Source organism: Polypterus senegalus, chromosome 12, assembly GCF_016835505.1.
Source record: "Polypterus senegalus isolate Bchr_013 chromosome 12, ASM1683550v1, whole genome shotgun sequence".
Lineage (NCBI taxonomy): Eukaryota > Metazoa > Chordata > Cladistia > Polypteriformes > Polypteridae > Polypterus > Polypterus senegalus.
This window is the reverse complement of record NC_053165.1, coordinates 48,209,391-48,228,845: the sequence shown is the minus strand read 5'-3', so window position 1 is coordinate 48,228,845 and position 19,455 is coordinate 48,209,391. Positions and strand designations below refer to the sequence as shown.

Here is a 19,455-nt window from a genome sequence, read left to right as displayed (position 1 = left end):
TGACCAGCTAAATTGGGATTTCAAACTCCAACCAATCTCTTAATGAGAAGCTGATTCTTGCTGTTAATTAAACTTGTTATTTAATTCCATGGCTTGTTGCTGCTCTCATTCTGCAACAGCAGACATTTACAAAACAGTTGATTTTCCTGTTTTTTCTAAGAAGGTTGTGAAATGTTTTGATGACCTGAGAGATCAGCCTTATGAAGACCTTCACCTTTCTCTGTTTTCAGATATTGTCTGATGGGCACAGGTTTGCTGGTCATATGGTGGCTTGTTTGATGTCTCATTATTGTTTGGCTGCTAATTAAGGAAAAAGACGACAACTAAGGGGGCTGAGTGAAGTTAATCAGCAGCAAAAACTTGTCACTAGTGAAGAAGATGGTTAAAATGAAAACCTGCAGCCACTGCGGCCCTCCAGGACTGGAGTTCGACACCTGTGCTCTAGACTGAGAGAGAGAGACCCTCAGCCCCAAACTGTTTTTTAAGTCTCAAATAAATCTGAGATGGAATGACTCCTTCATTTGTCAAAAATTGAAAAATAATGCGCTGCACAACACTACTGTGTACCTCCTGCTCTGACATGTTGATTACAACTGACAGGAAGGGGGAAAGAGCAGCTAGCACTACTAATGACCAGTTCATATATGTGTGCGTTTGTCCAAGGAGTCGGGTCTACATTGCACTCTTTATAAGAACAGAGCATGAAAATTCCTGTTTATAATTGGACACCCCTCGTACTTATTTCTTTCCGTAAAATTTTAATTTCTTCTTGGAGACAAATAAAATGTAATCTAATTGAATCGAATTGAAACTACCGTGGCTGTTTGTTTGTCTGTCCAGGATTTTAAATCACCTGTAGCTCGCAAACCGTTTGAACTATTGACCTGATATTTGGTACACATATACTACGTGACGTCTACTATCTGCTTTCAGGGTGATGATTTTTATTACTGTTTTTATTTTATTTTTATTTATTGTAGAATCAACTCTTGTCAGCGCGCAGCAGGGCGGCCGTGCAGCGCATGCATATGGGCGCCGTTCTCATTCCCTACCACCTTTGCTAATCATTCTTGAAGCAGATTGAAGACTTAAGTGCCAGCTTGAGTGAATAATTAAAGAAAACATACTAAGTAATTGCAACACAAAAACTAACGTAATCAGTTTTAACGCGATAAGATGCCGACGAAAGAAGAGAAGCAGTGGGCAGCTAGGGTGGAGAAAAGAAGTGCTGCTTAGGAAGCATCAAGCACATCAACTGCTGAGCAAACAAATGCTAAACGTACAGAGAAAGAGGATGAAAACTAGGAATGCTCAAGTCAAGTGGATTCACTGCACGTTATCGTACAGTGTGCCGTTACTGGTCTTAAATAATGCTTGTGTGAAGATGTGAAATGCAGTAAGATCATCAAAACATGTGACTAGAAACAAACAATGTTGCCAAAAACAGCATTGTGGCTATGAAATGAAGCCCAAAGAAATGATATCTCACACTAAACAATAAAAAATAATAACAATAAGAAAAATCCATAATGTATAATCTAACAATACAAAACGTATGCATTACAATCAACACCTAAGCTTCACAACACCTAGGGAAACATGACATTGTGATGTAACCACTGCAAGCCAAATAGGTAACATGAACAATGAAAATAAATAACTATACAAAAATGGAATGCAAATGTGCTGAAACCTTAAAATCCTGACAACATGGGGAGCGAAGTTAACATTTAAATAAATTGCTGCTGTGAATGCTGGTGTGGATGGACTGGCGTTCCATTGGGATGGAGAGTGATCCTTTATCTAGCCAGGTGACCATAATGGATGGACAACATAATAGGAGAAGCAATCTGGCCAGGATGACTAGCGCTTCTTCTCTCAATCGGGGCACTTGGGGTATAATTGAGGACTGGGGCAGTTCATCCCCCAACGCGGGAGGTAGCAGTGCTTCTTTGGTGCAGTCTGACCTGGAAATGCTTCCTATGGGCTCTATGCCCTGGCACTGGAAGTACTCCTGGGTCTTGTATAAAAGGAGCCACACTGACATACCCTGGTAATGCTCAGAAAAGAACTAATAATTATTTGTGATTGTGGCATTAGGACTTTGTACATCAGAATGAGGTATTTTGATTAATCAAAAAAAGTTTTATTTCAAGTTGGAACTGTGTCTGGCCCTATTTTGTTTTGGATTTGGTGCTCAGTGGTTCCCCTTGTGGTCACACTGTTCCTAACCAAAATGATTCTCCAAAGTAATGTACAATGACATTGTCTAAGAAGAAGATTCTTGTCAGAGACCGCTGATATTGCTAAATCTGTTTAGGTGTTAGGAATTGGCCCACAGCTCTTCACTTTGCCTGCTGTTCTCCCCAGCCCCTGTAGTCTGTGGTACTTGCTATGCAATTGTAACTATGCAGCAGTTAGATGATGGAAGGAACGAGGAAATTTGGGAGGAACAAAAGAAACTAGATGCAAAAATTGCTGCAGAATTATGTACCGTTGTGCCATTGTGAAAGCCATCTAATTGTTGCACAGCCAGAATGAGAAAGGAGGAAAGGATCGGGAACAGAAGATAGAGCATGGCACAGAGAGACAGAGCAAGGAGTCATAACTGGAATATCAATCGGAGAGAAGTATTTGAACACAAAGAGGAAATCCAAGGACTTGCAACAACGAAAAACAAACAGACTTGAAAAGCAGGTTTTGATTTTCAAAAAGTTGGATTTCCACGCTTCCCAAAGAGATGTTTTAAATACCGTCAGGGACAATAATGTCATGATGGTGTGACCTCCAGTGCAACCCATACTCACATCCTAGCAATCTGATCACAAAACAACAGTGGCCTTTAGGAACCAAAAAGTAATAAATAACATACAAATAAATGAAAAATATTAAAATACTTAACATAGCTATGACCTGAAAGTATAATAACACACCAAGTATGCAAAATTCAGGGCCAAAATAACCTAACAATGGGAAAAATTCTAAAACTTCTAAAAAGTTTTGGTTACCTTGTTTTCTTTAGCTTATCTTTCCTTTGTTCTCAACTTTCCCTATATTCTCTTAGTCATAAACGTCTATTCATCTATGCTGACCTGAATTTTCGTTTTGTAATAAAGAGCATAAATCAACACCTCTATAATAAAATCAATGTGTGGGTTGCATACTGAGATGAAACAATAGCCTCATTGCTACAAGAGATCTAGATAGCAGTGCATCTTGTGACTTGATTACACCTAGTAATGGTGTTACTTCTCAAACCACATACAGACAAATTGTTCGACATCTCATCCTGTGGTCTGGCATCTCATCAAAGGTAAGTTTCTACTTTGTGTCCTTGGAGGTTCTGTTTATTATATGAATTCTATTCTGCGCATACTGAAAAATACAGGAGCGAGTTTACCGTGCAACTAGTTTAATAAACCAATTGGGTCCAGGCAGCCATCTCCTCGGTGAGATGCATTTCCCTATCAGGCATTAGCATGGCTGTGCATCTAATTTTAGTGGTATATTTCAGCTCCCTTAATCAGAATTTTGCATTTCCATTCAAATCATTAATATCAAACTCAGATGTTCTCATCAGGAGGTGAGATTATTTTCTTTATCCCAGTTGTACTGAAGTGCCTATCTGTTACCTGAAATGCTTAACCCTGAGTAAGGTCATAGCAAGCCATATTTTCACAGACCACAAAACCTAATTTTCACATGTTAGAATGGATCATCATTATTGGTACACCACTGACGAGTGTACATCAAACTTTTTGCAGGTTTTTGGCTCACAATGTCATCAGTAGGATTTTAAAACATTTAGCAGTTTAAGAGAAAACAGATAGACAGTGAAATTATATGACATCAGGGTGTTTCTAATTCCCTTTAGATAGATAAATAGTGTCATGCATATATGTCTGTGGATCACCTTCAGGTAAATTAGAGCTACCTTTTGTAGAAGTGCCATTGTGCTCTGTCTTTGTTTGAACCTTTTTGTTTCTATTGAATCAAATGAAACAATCGTTACCGCAAAACATATAAACAAACCGTTTACTGAGATAACGACCAAAAGCTAAAGTAAGCAGAACCCGCAAAGATTATATATAGATGTATTTTACATGTATGAAAAGAAAAAACTTTATAATTTTACTCAATATATTTTTAATAAAATAGAGGCAAAAATTATAGAATGGAGTAATGCACATAAAACAAAAACTATTACGCAAAAAGTAAACTAGAATTTCCCCCCAAAAAAATAATGCAGATCCAAATTTAATATCCCACATGTAATACAACAAAGTATGTAGCCACTCAAAAATAAATGTTCTATACATGGCATTGGATGATACAAAAAATCTGAAGTACATATATAGTAAATACTTTATAAAGAACCACAAATATACACAATAGATATACAGCAAACAATAGGAAAAAAAATATTAATAAATAGTGTGAGCCAACTAGAAATAGAAATAACAGCCCAAGCTCTTTACAAAATTAAGAGAAATAATATCATGAAGCATAAGTAGGTGTAACATAAGAAGTGTCACTGGAATCGGAACTTATTCATTGATGCAAGGTGTATATCTGGCCAATGCTTTTTGAAGAAAACCTCTTCATCATGGCTCAGCAAACCAATACTGCACTTAAGAATTAGAAACATATAATGAAGCACTAACAATGTAAATAATACTATGTGACAATTAACCACCAACAATCCTTTCAAAATACCTATGATGTACTGTCACACACGTGCGACTAGGAAGGAGCTGAGTGGACCAAGTGGAGGTAATTAACCGTCAGGCCAGGGGGTGGCAGGGTGCACTAAACCTACCTCTGTTATCTCTGCAGGCCAAATATGGGAGAACCTGCCTGATTCCTGACGTCACTTCCGGTTCCGGCACTCAGACTGACGTCACTTCCGGTTCTGGTGCCAGACTGATGTCACATCCGGTTCCAGCCAGATGACACCACTTACGCTTTTTTGGTTTATAAACCCGCCATCTTTTCTTAACATCATCAGTTCATCTTTAGAATTCATCAAGAACACATCTTGAATATTTTCTTTACTCTTTTGCAGCCAGGGACAATATACAGGTGGCTGCCCCAAAACCTTTTTCGTGTCTTGAGCCTACTTCTTTTACAGTAGGAATAGGAACCATTAATTATCCATCAATCAACTGCCCAAAACTGAAAGCTGTATAAACGATAGTGTAAAAGTTACGCAGCCTCAGATCAAGAAATTATTACTTTTTGAGGTTGTTTCTCATTTAGAAATATGCCATGTTTGCTTGTTGGGTATTGTCTTGAGTTCTACCCCATGCCCTTACTTCTTTGTGCTACCTACCTATGATTTTGCTCATCTTGTGCTGTACACCTCTAAATAAGCAAAATTCACATGAAGGGATGGGTGGAAATAAAAGAAGGGTACACCCAACAGTTGGTGCTCAAGCATCATGCCCTTTGACTTTGCAAAACACATTAAGATTCCAGTGTTTGTATTTTGTGTTTTAGGTTTACAATTTTTTTTTTTGCATAGCATGTTTTGTATCTGATAAAAAAGGCAAATTTAAAAAATTGGACCAGGATACAATCAGCAAATGTCAGAGACTTGAGAATAGTCAACAAGCAAAGTAAGTTTAAATCTTAAAGGTCAAAAATTGCCTTGGTAACAAAGCCAAAATGCAAGGTGAAATAACATGACTAAGAAGAACTATGCACAGTTATGAACCGTTAAGGATCCTTACTCAAAATCACAAACCACACTGACATTGAAAACAGCATATGGTCATGTTTCATTAACAGTGATGATGTGACGTCACAAGTTATGTGATATGAGTTATGTGACTGGCAACCTCTCAAGCCAACAATAAAGAAAATGGTGTAGAAAATGAGAAGAGTTGTCTAATGTGACAGAGCCTTAAGCACACTAAATACAAAGATTATAGAGGACAGAATGGTGACATTAAACAGAATTAACAGAGAGATAAACCTGAAAAGTTCCAAATAGATAGATAGACAGATAGATAGATAGATATTAGTCATTAGGATATGTTGTGTGTGATAAGTTACCAGTACAGATAAATGCTTGAAAAGAATGTTGGTATGTGCATTCAAGAAGACCACATTTGCAATCAGAAAATTATAACATTATAAAAATATCTGTGTGGGTTGAAGAAAACATCTCACGAATCAGGGGACCCTGGAGAACATTCATATATCAAAGCTGCCATGGTAGAAACTATAACTTCATTTGATAAAAAAGAGTCAGACTTGGGATGAATATTCTGAAGTGTTGTCTCATTTTCTGTAGCAAATGAGGTAACTGATGGCTCAAAGGCAATTCCACAGAGTTGAGTTCAAAGCCAAGGTTAAAGTCTGATGAAGAATTTGATGAACTGAGATAAACCACAGGCAAAATCATATGATGAATTAGAGAACTACTTAAAAATCATTATAACATAAAGCACAGTGAAAATGAACAAGGTTCCCAGTTTAATTCTAGAAAAGAAACGACAAGTGATGTATAGTTGAGTATGTTGCAGTGCTTGTGAATGTGAATTAGGCCTCCAAAAATAATAATAAAACAGGCCAGGAGCTTCACTGGCCACCCCAGAAAAGTATTTATAAGATTCAGCTTGGCTAGTCCCAATGTGGTTGAAAGCTGCCTTATCATTTCATGGTATATAGAAATGTCCCAAAATATATCAAAAATGTCCCACAAGAGAGGGGATAACCTTAACCCCCTGGCTTGGAAAGAACAAGGCAACAAAGAATCTTTATTTAAGGAAGGTTTATTAATTATCTGAATATATCATTACTTATAAACCAGAGCATGCATTAAGATCTCAAGATGATGGCCTGCTAAAAAATCTGTGAACTAATAAAATAACAGTGGTAGGTCAAGCTTTTAGTTGCAGGGTCCCAAAGCTGTAGATCGATCTGTCTACTTCTAGAAGAAATGCCTCTTCAGTCTCATCTTTCAAGGCTGAAGACTCACTAATCCATCTTACCCCAATTAGAGTTTTGCATGCTGTATCTCTGTTTGTTAGTATAATAATTATAAACTGTTACTAACCCTTCCCTTTACATGCTTTTCTTCTTGGTATCCTCTTGTGGCACTTGGTGTTACTGCTGTATGTCCAACCTGTTCTCCTACCCATGGAAAAGACATCTAACTATCATACTGGTAATCTTGTCATCAACATATGTATAAATTCTGCCCAGCACAGACTCTACTGTAGAATGACCAGGACGGGGTGGGCGGGAAAGTTGGCTGAGGTCTCCAGGATTTTGATTGTGTCTTAGGGTATACTCACACTGGCAATTTGTTCTGTGCCAGAGCATGTTTGTCCGCATATAACCCTGCAAAGTCTAGTTTGTTTGACTAGTGTGATCGCTCCATGCCGGGCCAACCATACCGTGCCCTGGCCCAGTTGGAAGAGGTGAGCCTGAGTATAGTTCAGTATGATTCGTGAATAGTGTGCGCACAGAAGAGACACATGACGTCAATTATTTGACAAGTCAGATAGTGAAATTCTCATTTCATACAATACCATTTGAGTTAAAAACAGGTTTTTATTCTCACCTTACACATGAACGTTGTGAGAACTGGTCCGAACACCATCAGACAGACACCAATAACAGTACAAAACACACGTTTTATTGCTCCAAAAGTCCTACACAGCACCAAACACCCCCACTCACAGGCTTCTTCACTGTCCATGGGCTGCCTTTCTTCTCACCTGTCACAGGAGTTTTGTCCACCTCCACCTCCCGACTCTAGCTCCCTGACTGTAGAAAGGTGTCTGCTTTTATATCCACCCGGATGTGCTCCTGAAAGTGGCATTTCCTGGTGTGGCAGAAGTGCCGCACTAGCACCCAGAAGCACTCCGGACGTCCTTGGAAGGTTCTTCCTCCACCTGCCCAGGTGTGGCAGAAATGCAGGTTTCCTGGGCTCCATGACACTTGGGGCACCCCCTGGTGGTCCCCATGGTCCCCTCCTTATCCAGGGTGGTTGCCTTCTCGTGGCCCAGGGGACATATAAGCTGCCTCCTGGTCCTTCCAGGTATCCTGGCTGGGTCTGGCTCCCAGCCTCTTGCCATAATGTGAATAGTATTTGACAAATTCCTCCCTTAACTTCGTTTGTCACCATAAAAATCTTATTGTACATGCAGCATGATTAACAGAAAAACACTGCCTGCACTCAATAAATCTGTAAGAGGGTAAAATGTTATCAGGCACTACACGCCTCCAAAACAACCACAAAATAAGTAAAACCATTTTGACATGCAGGTTGTCACCCCACGTTTGGATCTAGTTTTTGCTTTACCCGAAGTCACATGGTAATGGCGAAAGTGTGCCCAGCACATAACGTTAAGGGCAGTGTGAGTGAAGGCCAGCGGGGGAGTAGGGAGGGGGGGACAATCGTACTTGGACACGGCACGGAAAACAAACGTGCCTCATGTGAGTACACCCTTAGACTTTGTCTGTTATAACCGACCGTGGAAAGAGATAGATTTTCTTCAGTGATGCTGCTCACTGAAGTTTTTGTTTTCCTCTCCTCTGTTGTGAACTGGCCATAGTTCAACAATTAATTAATGGACAGGCATTTCTGAGCTTCATTAATGTTACGCAGTTTCAGACCACATTGTTACCTATCTTTTTTTTTTAATCGATATGCTCTGTTAATCCCGAGAGGAAATTGTCTTTTTTTCCCCAACTGTTTCTGAGCCTTTCTTGTACACATTTTATTTACACCCTTTTTTTTATTCTTTCACTAGGAAAAAAAAAAGATGAATTAAAGCATAAAGAGGTGAATCTCCTAATTGGAGCTGCTGGTCTAAAACAATAGTAGAAACTTCAGGGAAAAGGGAGCCTTTGATTTCTACACATGTTGCTTATAGACTGGCATCAGTATTGCCAAGGAAAGCTCCACTCCTTGGATTAAGCAAGTTTAAGAAGGCCATGTTATATTATTTGATTCCAGATTGAGACAATGCAATATACGCAGCGGACTGTACTTTCTCTGGTCCCGTTCAGCCTATATACATCAGACTTCCAATACGATTTGGAGTCCTGCCATGTGCAAAAGTTTGCTGATGACACTGCTATTGTGGGCTGCATTAGGAGTGGGCAGGAGGAGGAGTATAGGAAGCTAATCAAAGACTTTGTTAAATGATGCGACTCAAACTACTTACACCTGAACACCAGCAAGACCAAGGATGGATTTTAGAAGGCCCAGGCCCCTCATGGACCCCGTGATCATCAGAGGAGACTGTGTGCAGAGGGTGCAGACCTTTAAATATCTGGGAGTGCAGCTGGATGACAAATTCGACTGGACTGCCAATACTGATGCTCTGTGTAACAAAGGTCAGAGCTGACTATACTTTCTTAGAAGGTTGGCGTCCTTCAACATCTGCAATAAGATGCTGCAGATGTTCTACCAGAAGGCTGTGGCGAGCACTCTCTTCTACGCGGTGGTGTGCTGGGGAGGCAACATAAAGAAGAAGGACGCCCCACGCCTGGACAAACTTGTTAGGAAGGCAGGCTCTATTGTAGACACGGAGCTGGACAGTTTAACATCTGTAGCAGAGCGACGGGCGCTGAGCAAACTCCTGTCAGTCATGGAGAATCCACTGCATCCACTTATCAGGATCATCTCCAGGCAGAGGAGTAGCTTCAGTGACAGACTTTTGTCACTGTCCTGCTCCACTGACAGACTGAGGAGATCGTTCCTCCTCCACACTATGCGACTCTTCAGTTCCACCCACGGGAGTAAATGCTAACATTACTCAAAGTTATTGTCTGCTTTTACATGCATTTTTATTACTCTTTAATTTAATATTGTTTTTTGTATCAGTATACTGCTGCTGGATTATGTGAATTTCCCCTTGGGATTAATAAAGTATCTATCTATCTATCTACTGTTTTTTAAGATTTTAATGAATTACGCATTTTGTCGGTAAGAAAGACAACTGGGACCAGCTGGTAGTTCAGTGGATATGAAATGATTACTAATTGCTTAAAATATTGACTTAACACTTTACATGCAACTCACATGATATACTCTGTTACTGCACTGGAACATGCTGATTCCTCTGTTAGCTGAGCTCAAAGATTATTCTTTGAAAGTCTACACCATCACGTATTTCGGCTCAGTACCAGCTGTCACATCACTGTGCTATGGAGGTATTTGATGTACACTGCTTGTCAGCACCAACAGTTACAGAATAAAATGGCTCAGCCAGGCTCGAAAGGTTATCTATCTTATGACCATGAATGACAATGTGCTCGCTTTGGACCCTAATTTCTTTAATATAAAGAATAATTACATGATACGTAGTTTGACAGAAGGAGTAGTGCAAGTCTGTCCCTCAACACCACATTTCAATGCTCTGCCCTGATTTTATGTGTCGGCAAGTCGACAACCTCAGAAAGGTTTGCACTCTTCAGGATACACCAGACAAATATCAGGATACCATTATGGGGTTTTCTAATTTATGTTCTGTTCATCACATTTCCATCCATTTTCTATTTTCTTTTTTAATCCTGTACAGGGGTTGTGGGTAACCTGTGTCCATCCTGGCATCATAAGAACAAGTTGTAAACTGAGCCAGCTAGGCCCCAGTCCATTAAAGTAGACACTCTCATGCAGACACCTGCCCTTGGCCAAATAAGAGTCACCAAACATCATAATAGGCACATCATTTGGATGTCAGAGGGAAACCAGAGTATCCAGAGTGAAAAAGAAGATGTTTGGCAATGTATGTAGTGCTTGAGAGTGAATGGAATCAGAAGACAATATGGAGAAGTCCGAATTCATGCAGAGGTCGTAAACTGAGAAGACAATGAAATAACAAAGCTTGGGATGTGTATCCAGAATTGTTGTCAAAGAATGGAGTGGTAAGTTGTAGACCAGAAAGGGTCTCATAATTCATAACCAGAACCAAGAAACATGAAACATACATCAAAACTGGAGGGCACAAGAAGTTGTCATAGCCAGTAAACTCATAACAAATAAAGTGAAATGACACAAACTTTTTTTCGTTCATGAATCCAATCTTGGATGATTAGGTGCACATGACGCCACCTTTTAAAATGTCATGCCAATGACGTTGTGACACACTACCTCTGGGAACTGCATCCCACCACAGGGTGTAACATCCTAGCGACCTATCTTCAACATAGAAGTGTCCATAAGATAAACAAGATGGTGGACTTTTTTAACAGTGCTAAAAACGTAAGAAAGCAAAAAATGTATATAACCAATAGATTTCTTGGCCACAAAAACTGACTTGACTTACGAGAGGAGACCATTCAGTCCAAGTCCATTTGTTTAGCTAATAAGTAAGCTGTCCCAATATCTCATTCAGATCCTTCTTAAAGGTTGTCAAGGTTTCTTCTTCAACTATATGGCTTGGCAGCTTGTTCCAGAGTCCCACAAATCTCGGCATAAAGAAGTGCTTCCTGGCTTCAGTGCCACTTGCAGTGCCCCTGAATATCCAGTGATGTCCTTGAGTACATAATTCACCCTTCAACTGTACTTTATCAATGCTTTTGAGGATTTTAAATACCTGGATTAGGCCCCCCGCTCAGTCTCCTCTGCTCAAGACTAAACCGATTTAATTCCCTGAGTCAGTCAGGGTAGGACATGTCCTTAAGTCCTGGGGTTCACCTGGTTGCTCTCCCCTGTGCGGCTTCAAGTGCTGCTATGTCTTTCTTGTAGCACACTGACTTGAACTGCGCACAGGACTCTGGATGTGGTCTCACTGGTACATTATACATTCTAAGCATAACATCCCTTGATTTATATTCAACAGCTTTCACCATATAACCTAAAATATTACTGGCCTTTTTAATTGCTTCTCTGCACTGATTAGTCGATGAAAATGTTGCCTCAACATAAACCCCTAAATCCTTTTCAGAGGTTGCTCCCTGTAGGACACTGTTTCCCACCTTGTATTTATAATTGACGTTCCTTTTGCCCATGTGTAGCACTTTACACTTTTCTACGTTGAACTTGATTTTCCAAGTGTTCACCCAGGTCTGAAGCTGGTCCTAATCTTTTTGAATCATTTTCGCTGCCTCCTCAATGTCTGCCATTCCTCCAATTTTGGTACCATCTGCAAATTTCACAAGTTTACTAACTATACCGAAATCTGTATCATTAATATAAATCAGAAAAAGTAACGGCCTAAGGACAGACCCCGAGGGACTCCATTGATGACTTCACCCTATATGGATTATTATTCTCTTATGTGAACTGAAAACCATACTCAGATAATTTGTAGAAGCCAAGGAGCAGTTTGAAAAAACTAAACTTACAAGTCAGGAGTCTGGAGCTCTGAGGCAGTTGTGGTAACCATTGAACCCCCTTGCCTTCCTGTATGCTCTGTATTCCATCCATCCATTATCTAACCCGCTATAGCCTAACTACAGGGTCACAGGGGTCTGCTGGAGCCAATCCCAGCCAACACAGGGCGCAAGGCAGGCAACAAACCCTGGGCAGGGCGCCAGCCCACCGCAGATGCTCTGTATTGTAACCTAAAAATATAGTGTGGGGTTTAACAAGCACTATAGTAACTTAGACTGGAAGTACTCTGTTAAAAGATGCAGATCTCACATGACTGACTTGAGACATGAGGCATGTAATTGTAGAATATTTACCCATACAGGGGAATGCAGTTGTAGGTATAAAAGGAAATAATTCATCAAGCAGCAGCACGCTATCGACAGTATATTGCACTGTAAACACTTTGATTATGCTCACTTCCCGTACTTCCCACACATGTACTGTAAACACCTGGAAAATGGCATTGATTCCACCCTTCAATTTAAATAAACACATCACCGTAGTGTTTCATTACTAACTGAGCAGCTAACTTATCAAATTTCTGCTTGATTTCATCGTTTCTTCAGAAAGACGTCCCAGTGACACAGCAAAGTAAACGTAAGCATAAGGAAGAGTGCACACCGAATGTTAGCTGGAACAACTGGCCTCGCCAGAAGATTCACTGGGCAGAAAGAGGGCAGCAGTCCTGAATGGCACAACACGCCAATGCAGAACACAGTTGTGCGGGCATTCAGTTTAGAGTCACTAATTAACTCAACATGCATCAGGAGAAAAACCCTTGCAGATGTAGGGAGTAAAATCGTAACTCTATATAGGCAGTGAAGAGACCAACATTCACACCAACCCTTATGAAACTGTGAGATATCAGAATATATATGTTTACAGAAAAGAGTAACTTGGGTAACTTACCAGGATCAGATTTGGAGAATGTGTCCATATCCAGTAGGCTCCTACAGAAAAAAGTGAAAGGTAATCAGTACGTTGCTTTATAAACCAGACTTTGCAGTATAAAAAGATGGGCATCAATTCATTGTTGGCAAAAAAAAAGCAGCAGGGTTAAGAGACAGGACAATATCACCATTGATAAAAACCCTGAGTTTAAATGTTCTCAAAGCCTATGAGAAGATTAGGTCTCCTGGCAGAGATATTGTGTAACCGGAGACTGAGAGGTAGTGGCACTACAAAGCACAATGTCATTGACATTGTGAAGCACCAAATTCAAAATCAGATGATCTCATACAGAAAGGTGGTTAGATAAATGCAGTTCCTGAAAATAGCTCTCACATACAGTAAGTGGAAGTGTAACTAGTGGTCATATTTTCATTTTCAAATATCACAAAGACCTGTTGGTTCAGATTACCAGAGAACTATTTTCATGTACATTAGTAAACACTACTCACCTTGAACTAGTGCCCATCTGGGACTGGCATCCACAGTCCTGGGTTTAATAAGTGGTAATAGATGTTATCAACCTTAATTTGCTACAAAGGGGCTAGTAGTTTGAATATATCGAAATCATATGATTACATTACCCCCTCAGGACTTTTCAACCTTTCTTTTCCTTTCTGAGATTAAGTCATTTTCAAAACATTTCTCCAAAATTTGAATGCTCTAAACTGCTGTCTAAGCTAATTACACCACAGAAACGATCCGAGCCCCTCTAACAATGGCCTATTTACAATTTCAAAGGAACATCACGCCACTTTCAGCTAGCATTCACTTGACACTATGGCCTCAAATGCCCTGTGTGTAATTTCTGCTACATTTTCCTATCTAATAAGCAGTTGGATCATCTTCTGAGGGTCAGCTAGTAGTGTCCTCAAAGTACTAACCAATCCCATAACACAAAAGTTGTGCTGGCCTTGTAAACAGTGAGTGAGAAGAAGAGCAGTAAGCTTTAGTGGCTTCGGACCTTAAAGCATAAGGCTATCAGTGTGATTCTGAACAAGATACAATCATGATATACTGTACATTAATTTGACATTTTTATTGTGTTCTTGAAGAAATACTCTACCCTGTGATGGCCCAGGTTGGCTGCAGCAGGCATCACCTCTTTGAACCTGTGACCATCGATGGTCATGACCAAGGATGAGCTGGGCAATGAGGACACAAACAAGCAAGGGTAAGGTGCAAATGTGCAGGTGCTTTTATTTTCAGTTCAAAGTGTCCAAAACAAAGTGCAGTGATTCTTCAAATAAAAAAAGTCACTGAATAATCCAATAAAATCGAGTGCTTGTGGAGGATAAAAACCAACTACTAATAAGTTAATAAGTTAATCCCATTCTAAAACCATGCAGATATCAGGTTTCCTGTCCTTCCTTTGTCTCCTCTGCTCATACCTTTGGCAGAGCACCTCCTTTCGCCAGTACCTCCGGTCCCATTAACTGGTCTCAACCAAATTGCCTTCTTTGCCATCTGTCAGGACATTTGCAGCTGAACTCCCATCTTCCACACACTTTCCTCGGCATTTACATGATCCGCAAGAGGCCACTTGATTGTCCCCCAATTCTTCCCTTGAGCTCAAAAGGGAACGATCCACTCCTGGAGCACTGTCTGTTTGGCCTTCAACTGCCTGCCTCCTCCTCACCATGGCAGCTAGTACTTCACTTCCTGACCCAGATGTTGGTTTCTTTTTTGAGCCTCCCCACTATCCTGCTCAGGATCTTTTAAAAATGAAAGGGGCACAGATGGCGTAATTATGGATCCTAAAGCACCAATGAGAACATTGGCTCAACTGCACATATCTGCACGTAAATGCTGGCTTGTCAGTTTCCTCATCAACACCCCAGAGCCCCTTGTCCATTCTTCCACATGCACCTACGCCCCTCCAAGCCTGGAGTGCAGTTATTTTATTTTAAAAAAACACGCCTCCATGGATCCCTGTCACCCACTTTGGTACATTTTCAGCACATTGAAAGCAGATCATCACTCACTGCTCATCTTTGGGGTAAATGGAGATCAGAACAGCCGTGTTTACTTCTAGGAAACAACAATGGAAACTGACTGATTAAGGTTGAAACTTCAGCACTGTGACAACAGACATACCAGGTTTGTGGGAAAAGTTGTAACTTTGTAACCCAAACACAATTATCACAAAAGTGCATATAATTATTGACTTACACTCATATTTCCAAAATTTATTTTTCATTTTGAGTACCATATCGAGTTTTCTTGTTGACAAGATGCTCAAGTTTTGATCACGAGACCTTTGACAATACCATGCATTACATATAAATAGGGCACTGATTGCATTTTCAAGTTATCAATCTGTGAATGTAAAGTCTCAGCTTCTTTACTGTTAGCTGCGATTCTAACTAGAGATTTAACTTTATCCTTTTTTGACTTCATCTCTCATTTTGCCCTCTGGTTTTGGTTCTGTCTCTTGGCTTTTGACTTGTGAATTTTCTTTTTCACCACTTTTGCTCAGTGTTCTGATGAACATTTAGTCTTTACAGTTCACAGTAATCCTCAGGCACTCTGTATGTCCATAACAATGCCACCTTAGGAACAGCAGAAGATCCACAGGATGAAACAGTAAATGCAGACTAGTAGAGCTTGATTATGTGAGATGGAGACTTGAGACTCATACCTGATAGAAGTAAATATGAGTTTAACAAATGGATTGGAGTGATGGCAGCTGTTCTGATGTCACTGTATCTGTCAGTGGTGGTGAAGAAGGTGCTGTGTCTCAACCCAAAACTCTCAGTTTGCCGCCCACTCTACTTCCTGTGCTCATTTATGAGGTCTAGATAATGACTGAATGAATGAGACTGCTGGTACAAGGGGCAGAAATGAGGTTTCTTAGCGTGGCTGCTGAGATGACACTTTGTGATATGGTGAGAAGCGTAATTACTCAGGAGGGCCTCAGAGTAGAGTCGCTACTCCCCCAGATCAGGAGGAGCCAGCTGAGGTGATTTGGACATGTCATAAGGATGCCCCCCTTGGCGGCTCCCCCTAGTACTTCTCTGGGCATGTCCTATAGAATTTTTAGTTAATATATAATCTTTTACAATTTATTATATATATATATAGGCAGGTATGCTATAACATGTCTATGATCTGCTTCTTGCAACTGAGAGGACGTGGTGGATGTCTACTAGCTGGCCGACCAACCACACATGTTATCTAGTAGGTAACCACCCAAATATCAAATTGTGGTCAGACCTATGCATATATATATATATATATATATATATATATATATATATATATATATATATATATATATATATATATATATATATATATATATGTATATATAGTCACGCACGCGCGAGTAGGAGACCGCGGACGGATTCGAACGCACCTGGGGACACATTCGCCGGCAGGGAATGGCGGGTACTAACTTTTACCTCTACTTCCTCATAGGAGAAAAGACCTTCCTCCACCATAAGCCGGGTTTTGACCGCAGTACGGCACTTCCACCCTTCCTCTGCCATCTTGTCCTGACGTCATCAATCCCATCCTCCCTCACGGTCCTTCCCAGCATTCCTCCACTTCCGGCTCCTCCCTAATAAAATGGCCGCCGACGCCATGATACGGCGTCGCGCATATGAACTGTTTAGTTTATATTTTGACCTGTTTTCATTTGATTTATTGTGGATTGTCTACAATATACGGGGCCGGAAAACCCCAAACCTTTATGCTGTGTGCTTCTACATCTTTTATAATATATATATATAACAAAATAACAAAATGAAATATTAAACAAAAGGAAAATGACTGAATGAAACTCAAGGGTTAACTAAGTACAACTTAAAGCTTAAGCACCTGAAGTCTCTGCCTCATCTTAGAAAAGTTTCCAACATAAATTTCCAAGGTTAGAATAAGGTAAATGAGTAATGAACACCCCTCCAGAAAGTGGGGATAAACTGATGGGAAAGCCCATACACCTCTCCTATGACGTGGTTCTAAGATAAATAGGACTATCCATTAAACACCCCTCTTAATGAAGCGGTGTACAGAACAATGGGAGAATCGGCATGCATCAGAAATTACTGGTGACATTAGTCGATTGGAGGAGGTAATAAAGTACGGCATATAAAGAGTCAGATGACGTGATGTATGAGATGACGTAATGGTACTTAGAAAAAGTATAAAGCAGTTGAATTGTTTAATTGATTGCTCACTCCATGGTCTATGTGTAGAAAAAAAGATGTTCTGCACTCTTATCTGGGCTCCATGAGTGCCTTCTTTGATGATGAAGGAAAGTTTTTTCCACGACACTCCCACTGTGTGGATAACCTTTTAGCAGACACAGGACATACTGGAAGGATTATACCTCTTGACTGGCTTGGGAATGCCATTAAGAGTTGCAACCTGTAGCTGGGGACAGGGAAATTGTGGCTGATTTGCTTGGCCTGATACCAACGCAACCATCATCATTCATCAGGAAAAGTGTTTGAGATGAGATGAGGTGTTTTGGGAGGCTCAGAACGTTTCTCACCTAGGCTGCTTTTCAAACACCAATTCCTACATTTAGCACTTGGATATACATGCCCTATAATTCATTGTTAATGTCTTGGGTTCAATCTTCAGCTTCTAAAATAGCAATTTACAGGAGGTAATGTGGCATAGTGGCTAAGGCTTTAGACTTCCAACCATGAAGCTTGTTGGTTCAAATCCTGCTCCAGATTCTGTGTGACCACGAGCAAGACACTTTACCTACCTATGCTCCCTTTGGAAAAAAAATAAAGATATCATGAAGATAAGTAAATGTTAATAATTAAACAGCTTAAGATTGCCAGACTGGTCGTTAAAACCCTGCATAAAACTTGAGATGTCACTTGAAATATCTGTACTGCAGGCATACAACAAAGCATGTAAGCTGTTAGAATGCTGCTCTGAACTTAGGAGGCACCTGAGGATGCTGGTCACTGTAGAAAGGCGCTATATACAAATGAAGTATGTTTGCTTTATCCGGTCTAAATACCACCCAGAGTGCCTCCACGTTTTTCTGCTTTATTACTTAACCCTTAAAGATGCTGTATATTACAAAGACTAGATGAGGGCCTCCGGCTGACACATTTAGTCCAGGAGTATCAAAGTAATAGGAGTTCAAGACTTTTGCTCATTGCATCTCACACACCCGTCGGTCTCCACAGTGCCATGTCAAAATATTACAAATCAATGCCAAATCAAAGAGCTTGACTGTGCTTTTAGTGAGTCTGCACTCGGACATTTCAAACATTTAAATGAGACAGTAATCTTCATGTAAGCATCTGCTATGCACTTATCTCCATCAAGCTCATTTTGACTTTTATCTCCCTTAATGCACACCTGCTATCAAATGGAGACAAATCAGCATTCATTTTTGTCAAAGTCACCACTTTAGGTAAGTTACTGGAGCCCGAAGCCTCTACACTTTAATCCTGAATTTTAAAGTCTGGAAGCGTGTGGCCATTATACTTGAATTCCACCACTCAGATGAAGGTCATCTACAGAGCCCTCAATTCAGGTGATTTTTCCTTTTCTTTTCCTTGCATTTTATCTGTCCCCTCCCTCCCTTTTTTTGTTTCTTTTCAACGATTTTTAGAAATGTGAACAAAAGAGCCTGTTCCCTTTTATCTTTCATAGCCATTTATCTTCAACAGCAAATGTCTTCATGCTTCAATGTCTCTTTCTGCCTTTGTGCATGATGTGCGCTGTCAGGCTGCCTTGCGTCAGCCTTGGCTTCTTCAGGTGACATTTTGCAGTTATGTTGGCCTTACCTTTTAAAGTCTCCGCAGACGGATGTCTGCCCTGCCAAAACACGCTCAGGTGAGAGAAGCTGGGTGTGACCTTTAATGGGTGAGGTTTATCTGTTTCTTGGGCTGGTTGGAGTCTGGTGAGCTGCTATTATGATGCTGGAAGGCTGAGAAAGGTGCTGTGGGATGGAAACATTGACTGAAGTATCCGTTAAAGTGCTTTAAGAATAGCGTTCATCAATTAAGGCTTTATATTTACAATATTTACAAATAAAGGTGTGGTATGAGATGAAGGCCGCTTGGTGAGTGGCATTTTAAACCCCACGATTGTCAGTTCAGTCCCACCTCTGACGTAATTTTAAACCCGGGGCACATCACGCTCTGATGGTAACAGAATGTATGTAAAAGATTCATTCATTCATTGGCTAA

The 19,455-nt window shown here is 40.3% G+C and overlaps 1 protein-coding gene across 2 annotated transcripts in view; it reads right to left on the bottom strand.

Moving 5' to 3' along the window:
* cpne9 (copine family member IX) overlaps positions 1–19,455 on the bottom strand; it is a 672,011-nt gene that overhangs the window by 601,944 nt on the left and 50,612 nt on the right. For both annotated transcript variants that reach the window (XR_005635832.1, XM_039771535.1), the window contains exon 2: positions 13,250–13,290. Coding sequence is in view for 1 of the 2 variants with exons in the window: in XM_039771535.1 (XP_039627469.1) it covers positions 13,250–13,290 (41 nt within the window). In the remaining variant the exon portion in view is untranslated. The remainder of the gene's footprint in view (positions 1–13,249; positions 13,291–19,455) is intronic.